Consider the following 9,615-nt stretch of genomic DNA (forward strand, 5'->3'; position numbering starts at 1 on the left):
ACATATATAATTTTTTGAACACTAATTAAATTAGTATATATTGATGGCGGAAGAGAAAATGAATGAACTGACAGCATGATAGAAATTACTCAATTCAAACTACAGACAAACTATAGACTAAAAAAATTTTACCACGCCTTTAATCCCAGTACTCGGGAGGGAGAGGAAGATGGATGTTTGTGACCAGGGCAGCCTGGTCTGCAGAGTTCCAGGACAGCCAAGGCTACAGGGAGAAACCGTCTCGGAAAAACCTAAAACGAAAAGAACAAAGTATCCATTGTTGTCTTTCATAGCATTTCAAAAAAAAAAAAAAGGGAACAAACCTAAAAACAATCCAAGAGAGCGACCTCCTGAAAAGCGACTTCCCAGGACCTCACTCTAGTTAATAAACAGCTTGGACCTTAGCAACGCTGGTGTTTGGGGAATGTAGTTCAGGAAGGGCACCAGACGCTCGGGCTTCAGCTGAGGCATTCTGGGAATAGTAGTTCCTGTAGCTGAGGCCGCCAAGGTCGCTTCCGCTCAAACGAGGGTCCGCTTCCTGCCAGAGCTCCTGGTGAGGCGAGATCCGGGGCGTCCCGGGCCCTTCGTGAGCGCTCGCGCGCCCGCTGTCTCCCCTCGGGGACCGAGGCCGCGGCCCGGGCAGAAGCGGGCGGCGGGGGCCGGGTCCTCTGTCGCTGGGCTCTGCCTGGGGCGGCGCTGCCCGGGTGCCCTGGACTGTCTCAGCTGCTGCCGGAGCCCCCGGGAGAGTCCAGCTTCCCACGGAGCCCGGCGGAGGAGCTGGAGGACCGAGGCCGGTGCGCTGAAGCCCTCAGTGGTGTGCAGCTGCGCTTTTAAATATGATTTTCCATGAGTCTGTTTATTTACTTCCTTCCTTAGCGAGGGAGCGTGCCACAGCTTGTGCGTGGAGGAGGTCAGAAGACAACCTGTGGGATTCGGGTCTCTCCTTGCACCATGTGCTGTGCAGAGACTGGAACTCAGGCGGTCGGGCTGGGCGCAGTCACCCTTCCCCGCTGAGCCACCTCGCTCAAGTGTTTATTGGTCATTATCTTCATGAACTCGGGAAAAGAGACATTGTAGAGGCTCTTGCGGAGGAGCAAGGTTTACTAGTATTTAAACCTTTCAGAGCGAGAGACGGGGGTTTCATTCCTCTGTACGGAAACAGTTGTATGTAAGATAGACATCACAGTTACCAGACCCTTCTGAGGGGGTGTTCAGTCATGACACAGCGTTCCTTGGAGAGTTAGGAGCTTCTTAAAGGTTGCTTTCCTGGGAAGCCCATCACCAAGGCAGCTTTGTGTAGGTAAGAGCGCCCACCACCCCTGAATCTGCTGGAAATAAAGATCATGTCCTTTCCTAACTATCTGCCATGAGTGAGCTGAGGCATGGATGACTTGGTAACCTGGAGGCTTACTCTGCCAGTAAATAGGAAGTAGGTAGAAAATCCAGGTCTGTGTGCACAGACTTGGAATGCCAGCACTTGGGGCTGGTGGGAAAGCTGAGGAAGCCATGTGGTTGACTGTCCCAGCACAGCTCTCATGAAAGCCTTTCCTCCCCCATCTTGCTTGCCAGAGCCCTGCCTTGTCTCAAAGAGAAGAGAACCATGATGAAGTTACAGGTAAGTAGCCTTGCTTCCCCTCTCCCCCCAGCACCAGGGAATGAAAACAGGACCCCTGCATGCTGGACAAGCACTGTGCAGCAGAGCCACACTGAACTGCATGAAAGCATGAGGAGATGTGGCTGAGAAGAAAGGTTTGGATGGAGGGAAAAGAGGATAGTGGGGACATGTGCTCAGAGGACATTGCACATGTGACTGTGTAAAAAGGTAAATAAATTTTGATGTCAAGAAAGTGGGCTTTAGAGGTTGCACAGTAGTTAGGAGCACTAGCTCATTTGGGTACCCCTCACCCACACCCGATAGCCTGTATCTCTAACTCCAGGGAATCCAGCAGTCTATTCTGGCCTGGCAGGGCACTGCACACACATATACACACAGTCAGACACAGGGCATTTACATTCATTATTTGAAACTTTATGTTCACTTAAAACTTTAAAGTGACATAATTTTCCAGTTTACCTAATTTTATTTTACAAGTAAATTGTTCTCCATGCTCATGTAGTTTATGAATTTTTTTATTTTAAAAATTTGGACTATCATTATTGTATGAGGAGGTTGGTTGTGACATGCCAAGGCATGTATATAGACAGAGGACAGATGTGCCGGAGCCACCAGCAGAGTCGAAAGGTTCTTGAGTTGGGAGTGAGGATTAAAATTAATAAACTAGCAAACAGGAGACTTTTTAAGAGGTTCCAGACTCAATCAGTAGCAGCAGCCTGACTTTTTTTTATTGCACAGAGCTTTTAAGCCAGAGTAGAAACAGCTCAGAACAATGGGTTAAATTCACGGGGAGGTGAAGCAAGAGGTGTGACCTGCTGTCACAAACAAAAGGAGATGGATTTGCAAATTCTTCCGTGACTTCAGGGAAGGCCTGGTAAAAGATTTAAATATCAAAGCAGCTGCCAGAGCCAGGGCTCCCAACACAGAGGTTGGGATTTCTGCTTCCACCTTGCTGTAGCAATGTCTGCTGTTTCTAGTTCTCTGGAAACAGGCAGATCCTTGGTATTAGTTTGCAGCCATCCTAGACTACTGAGCAAGTTCCAGGTCACTGAAAGACCCTGACTCAAAAACCAAACAAACATGGCTAGCACTTGTGTAAAATGAACTTTTATTTTCCTGGTTCAATTGTTGTCTAGGAGGCTTACTTCCTCCTGCTAGCCTAGGCCTAGTCCTGGAAGCTTCTAGCCTCCATACAATCTAACGTAGTTCTAGAATATTGTCAGTCTCTGAGACTTACTGCTTAATAAGCTCACCTTTTCTTGTTCTCTGAGCTCATGGCAGGCTGGTTCAATTCAGCTGTTCTGGCTCAAACTCCTCTCCCAGCTAACTTATTAAATCCAGCTTCTCTCTCAGCCCCTGAATAGCCCTGAGATTGTTGGCCTCAAACTGACTCCAACAATCTGCTCTAATCCTTTGGCTTGTTCTGTCTTTACCTTTGTCTAGCTTGTTCTTTCATTCAACCTACCACTGTAAAACTCTCTCAGGAAAACTGCCTCTTCTCTGTCATTGCCCGTTAAGTATCTTTCCTTTTCTCTTTCATAAGAGTTGGGCATATCCTATTTTGTCATGTCTTTCTCTGGTTCGTCACTGTTGCTGCCATTCAATTAGACATAACTTTCAAACATTGGTGCTTCCTTCTACAAACTAACTTTACCTTCATTGTTTGGGATTAAAGGCATGTACCACCAAGCCCGGACCTAAGCTTTTCTTTATCTGCAACCTGCTCTATATCAGGCTGGTCTTGCCTCTGTCTCCTGAGATTGACTTCCAGCTGGATCACACAGACCTACAAGAACTTTGGATGTGAACTCTTGCCAGAACAGTCATGGTCTGAATTAAAATTCCTCTACACACCTGAGGAAGGACACCAGAGGTTGTCCTCCAGCCTCTACATGCATGTGCATCCTCATGTACATACAGACATTACATGCATGCATGTGTACACACATGCACAGAACACTGCTGACCCTCCTTTCCTGCATTTGGCATTCAGAGCATTCACATCTTGAGTAATCAGGGAGGGTCTGGCTGCCACCCTCTACCCAGCTTTTGGGGTCAACTCATCTCGGGTGATAAAGGAATGAAGGAAAGAATGACACACAGACACATGTACAGTCAAGCTGGAATTGAATTAGCCATGTGCTCTGATGGAGACATACCAACATCCTGGAAAATCAGCACATTTATTATACTTTACTGAACACCAAGGAGGCAAGATTCAGTAAATTGAAACATGAATACTACTGCAAAAGAGTATATTTTTATGCAGTGTTCAGCCAAATTCTCCAGCTGCCCAATGCAATCAGTTCCAAGGTGCAAATGCTTATTTTGTTAATAACAGTAGTGATTTTTTTCCAGTTAATTTGTAGGCAGTAAGTATCCTCGATTCTCTGTATTTTGGCCTAAACTGGACAATTTTTTAAAAATTGTATACTTTGGTAAGTGATTAAAAATAGCAGTTTCTGAAATTTTCACTTACCTTAAATATTTGTTTTACATTTATTTTATTGTGTGTATATGGATGGTGTGTTTTATATATATATGTGTGTGTGTCACATTATATTATATATGCAATATATATAATATATATATATTGCTGCCTTCATGGAACACTATGTAGCCATGTATGGCATAATACAGACAATGATGATAGTGTTGCTGGCCATATATTGGCTGCTTAATGCATATCAAACATTGTCCTGTGTTTTCTGTGGTCTCGTTTAATCCCTTCAGGGACATTGTGTTATAGATACTGGTATACAGATAGAGACCCAAGCTCATCAGGCCAGAGCCTTGAAGTTAAACTGAGGTCCTTAAGGTTTGCAGAGCCTGTGCTTGCACCTATTATGCAGAACTCCACCACCATGTGTTTAGGTATGTTCCCGAGGACACAGAATTGTCTCGACCCGCAGGACTGTCAGCATGGAACCTGGAGGGGGGTGTGGGAATGGGGTGGAACAGGAGACACTAAGAATGGAGACAAGACAGAATTCTGATCAAGTCTCAGTTTATTGTTCCTTAAGGTTACAGCTTATAAAGAGTGAGAATGGGCAGTTTTAGGGGAGGAACTAGTCTCAGTGAAAATCGCAAAGCAGGATATTCTCAAGGAATTATAAAAGCGGGAGGACAGTTCTCAGATAAGCGGGAGGCGAGTTCTCATGCCGAATACCTGCCAAGTCTAAACGGTTGAACAAACCTCTACAAAGCTCAAAGCAGCACCTGCGGTCCAGGGATGAGAAATCATGGTACCATGCAAGGCTCAATGTGCATCATAGATTCCACGCAGGCAAGAATCAAACAGCCATTCTATGGCTCCACACACAGAATGAGCCTCATGTCTGTGCCAAAAGGTTCCCAAAGGCCTTCATCTTATTTAGGATTTTTTTTTCTTTTTTTCTACCTCCACCCCCAAGACAGTTTTTCTGTGTAGTTTGGCTATCCTGGAACTCACTCTGTAGATCAGGCTAGCCTCCAACTCAGAGATTTTCCATGGTCTCAGCATCAGCTCTTACTTGAGTTCTTGTCCTGCTTTTCTTCAATAATGAACAGGAATGTGGAAGTGTAAGCCAAATAAACCTTTTCCACCCCAACTTGCCTTTTGGTCATGGTGTTTCTTCCCAGCAATAGCAACTCTACCTAAGATAATAGGCTCTGTGTAAACAGTTGCTCAGGTTGTAGTGACATTGCATATGTGGCATATGTCTTGTCACAGGAGGCCGTGACATTCAGGGATGTGGCCGTGGTCTTCAGTGAGGAGGAGATAGGTCTGCTGGATGCTGCCCAGAGGAAGCTGTACCATGACGTGATGCTGGAGAACTTCAGGAACCTTCTGTCAGTGGGTGAGGATGGTGCCCTGTGTCCCTAGGCAGTGTCAGAAGTTCACATTCATTGTCTTGGTTACAGTCCACTGCTTTCATTTTAGGTGTAACAATGTCCTTTTCACTGCAGCAATGTCCATCTCCAAAAAGCCTTCTGTGTTCCTTGTAAGAGCATCCTTCTCCCAACCCACAGCCTAGTCCTACTTCTTTTTCCCACTGAAATTAACCATTCTCAGTGTGTCATGCAAGCCACTGAGCTGTGTCTTAGGACCATTAGATCTTGGTTCTGTTTTCAGCTTCAGAAGTTGTTCATGTCACCATCATTGTTTAGCATCCTGATAATTTGTGCTCAGGTCATTTTCTCGTTTACTTGGGAGACCTGTCAGATAGTGTTGCAACCTTTCTTAATCCTTCAGGACATCTCCAGCTTTAGATTGGCAGGTGAGATCTACCTTGTTTTTTGAGGACCTTCCCCCTGCTCTTGGACATTCTTTATTTTTGTTATTGTTGTCTGTTTAATGTTTCCAAAGAGAAATGGGGACGTAGTTCTTCAATGTCCACATCCTTGCTGATATCACCATCTATTCTCTATTCTTTCAGGATGTCAGAGTCCAAACAAGATGGAGAATCTTGATGCAACAAGTTTAAAGTACCTTTCACTGGTACAACCTCCATGCTGGCCAGTGATAAGCTATGATGTCAACAAACTTGCCAGAACTCCAGAACCTGTAATAAACACTCAAGAAAAGGATTCTCACTTCCTGGAGCAATGCCACTTCTCCTGCCATTGGGGAGTACAAGAGCCCTCCTGGGCCTCCAAGGATGATGGCTGTCTTCAGGGTCTCACAAATGACCATACTAGCATTACTGAAAATCACAAATTTCTGTCTGGGAGAGCTCAGAGTTCTTGGATTAAAACATATCTTAAAAAGAGGCAGAACCATTGGAAACACTATCCACAGACTCTGGTGAAAAACAATCAATGGCTGTTGGCTCTGGGTGTTGACCTTCTGGGTTGCATTTCCCACCTTGATAACAATATACTGCATCAAAGAGACAAAGCCCACAGGAGCAATGACTGTGATAAAGTCATCTGTCCCGAGTCACCCCTCACCCAGCACAGTGTTTACACAGAAGGGAAGACCTACCAGTGCAGCAAGGGCCAAAAAGCCACCATTGATAGCCCTGGTTTAGAACTCCATCAGCAGGTCTTGTTGGGAAAGAAGTTTTCTGTACGTGGTACACTTGAGGACACCAGGCATAGCTCCAGTGTCCCCAATGAACAAAATGTTCATCCAGGAAAAAAGCGCTTCCAGTGTCTAGAGTGTGGCAAGGATTTCAGTAAGAGCACGAACCTTCAGATTCACCAGAGAGTGCACATGGGGAAGAAGCCCTACCGGTGCAACAGCTGTGGGAAAGCCTTCAGCCGCAGCTCAGCTCTCAACATCCACTGCCGAGTGCACACTGGAGAGAAACCTTACAAGTGTGAGGTGTGTGGGAAGGGCTTCACACAGTGGTCACACCTCCCATTCCACAAGAAAATTCACACAGGAGAGAAGCCCTACCAGTGCGACAGCTGTGGGAAAGGGTTCAGGAGCAGTTTGGATCTCAAGATCCACTGCAGAGTGCACACTGGAGAGAAACCTTACAAGTGTGAGGAGTGTGGGAAGGGCTTCACACAGTGGGCACACCTCCAGATCCACAGCAGAATACATACAGGTGAGAAGCCATTTAAGTGTGGAGACTGTGGCAAATGCTTCAATTACAGCTCAAGCCTTCATAAGCACCAGAGATCCCATCTTGAGAAGAAACCATATGAGTGCAATGTATGTGGGAAGGGCTTCTGCTCAAATTCCAGCCTTCGATGCCATCAGCGGGTCCATGTAGGAGAGAAGCCATATAAATGTGAAGTGTGCGGGAAAGGTTTCAGTTCAGGTTCACACTTCCGAAGCCATAAGCGCGACCATACAAGAGAGGAACCATTTCGCTGCAGTGTGTGTGGGAACACCTTCAGTTGGAGATCAACTTTTAAAGCCCACCAGAGAGTTCACATGGGAGAAAAGCCATGTAGATGTGATGTGTGTGGGACGCACTTCACCTCAAGCTTGAGCCTTCAGAGTCACCTGAGTGTCCACATGGGAAAGAAACCCTATGAATGTGAGGAGTGTGGGAAGGGCTTCATGCAGTGGGCGTACCTACAAATTCACAAGAGAAATCACACAGGAGGGAAGCCATATAAGTGTGGAGACTGTGGCAGATGCTTCAATCATAGCTCAAACCTTAACAGGCACCTGAGAGTCCACCCTGGGAAGAAACAATATGAGTGCAATGAATGTGGAAAGGGCTTTCGCTCAAATTTCAGCTTTCAAAGACATCAGCGGGTCCACAAAGGAGAGAAGCCATATAAATGTGAAGAGTGTGGGAAGGGTTTTAGTGCAGGCTCACAATTCCGAAGCCATCGGCAGGTCCATACAGGAGAGAAACCATTTTGCTGCAGTGTGTGTGGGAAGGCCTTCAGTTGGAGATCAACTTTTAAAGCCCACCAGAGAATTCACACCAGAGAAAAACCATGCAGGTGTGATGTGTGTGGGAAGCACTTCACCGCAAGCTTGAGCCTCCAGAGTCACCTGAGTGTTCACACGGGAGAGAAACCCTATGAATGTGAGGATTGTGGGAAAGGCTTCAGTCATGCCTCGCACCTCCAGGCCCACCAGAGGGTACACACGGGAGAGAAGCCCTACAAATGTGACACATGTGGGAAAGCCTTCACCCAGAGGTCCTATCTCCAAATCCATCAGATAATTCACACTGGGGAGAAACCTTTCAAGTGTGAGGAGTGTGGGGAGGAATTCAGATGGAACACTACACTTATTGCTCACAGAAGGGTCCACACAGGACAGAAACCCTTCACATGTCAGCAGTGTGGAAAGGGCTTCAGTCGGGTCTCATACTTACACAAGCACCAGAGGGTCCATACTGGGGAGTAGCCCTAAATTTGCAAAATCTGCTCTAAGGACTTCAGCGGTCACATCTTGTCTATGGCCAGAGGGTCCACACTGCAGGATTCTCTCGGTTTGTTCTTCTCTCAGCTGGGCTCCATGCTGCTGATTGTTGAAAGCTCCCCCTAAAACCACAGAATTCGGAAGCCTTTGCAGGGGACTGTATTTTGGTTTTTGCCCTGATTTCATTCTCCTACTGGGCTCATTATGCAAAGGGAATATAGTATTTTATAATGGATCTTCTTAGCATACAAAGTAAAAAATTTAAAACGTATCTAGAGAAAGTTTCTGATTTGATTCTAAAAGGAAGAAATGCCAGGTGTCAGGAACAGACTCAACAGAAATTGTAGTGCTTCATACTAACGCTGAGATTATATCATCTTGGTTAATCAATGTGTTGAGGCTTGCTCACTGTAGCATAGCTGAAGCCATTTCATATTCAGTATCCATTTTTGTTCATAAGGTGAAATTAAGTTAAAGTTTAACTTCTTCGAAGTAGTTATTCATAGCTGATGCTACCAAACCCTGCCATAGAGTCAAGTTAACCTATTTTACTATGACTCCGTGGTGTCATCAGTCATGCTCTGTTATCTCCACACTTGGCTACACTCTTTATTTGGTTACACTGTATGCTGGCTCTGCCCTTGCTTGTATTCTGGAATACCTTAACCACCACCTCACTTATGTCACTTGGGACCAGTCAGCTTAAAGGTTATTTGATAATACTTTGTCTAGTTGGCCAAAATGTATTGCAATGTATCATTGTCCTCCTCTTGTCTTTTGCACTTGGTTTTCCTGTAAATACACTTCCCTAAGAACAGTTCAGTGTCACATTTTAGCTCCCGAGTCCACTCAGTGTCTCTCATCACAGTCTTGTGTGTGTTCAATAAACCATATCTGACCAAAACCAGAGTCTGAGTGGTTTGTGCAGCTATTCTGGGGCTATTACAAATGAAGATTGGCAAAGAGCTTATAGCAACTAATCTGGGAGAAATTAACAAGAAATACCCTAAAACCAGGCCACTTCACTTTATAAAAAGAGTTAATTGGATTCTCCCTACTATAGTAAAAAGAACAATTCTTGAACTGCTTACATTTTATACTGACGCAAGTAATTTGGGAATGCCTGGTTATATGTTAGAAAAAAATAAAACTAATTCAAAGCCTATATGCCTCAGTTCAA

The 9,615-nt window shown here is 45.3% G+C and overlaps 1 protein-coding gene across 1 annotated transcript; it reads left to right on the forward strand.

The window, feature by feature from the left end:
* Positions 1–512: 512 nt before the first annotated feature.
* Positions 513–9,342, forward strand: LOC129669025 (zinc finger protein 235-like). The gene is made up of 4 exons (XM_055597094.1): positions 513–910; positions 1,570–1,615; positions 5,328–5,454; positions 6,034–9,342. The coding sequence occupies exons 1-4, from the start codon at positions 837–839 to the stop codon at positions 8,418–8,420; spliced, it is 2,634 nt and encodes an 877-aa protein (XP_055453069.1). The 5' UTR covers positions 513–836; the 3' UTR covers positions 8,421–9,342.
* Positions 9,343–9,615: the final 273 nt, after the last annotated feature.

The sequence above is a fragment of the Psammomys obesus genome, unplaced genomic scaffold (genome assembly GCF_907164565.1).
Source record: "Psammomys obesus unplaced genomic scaffold, mPsaObe1.curated_primary_1811, whole genome shotgun sequence".
NCBI lineage: Eukaryota > Metazoa > Chordata > Mammalia > Rodentia > Muridae > Psammomys > Psammomys obesus.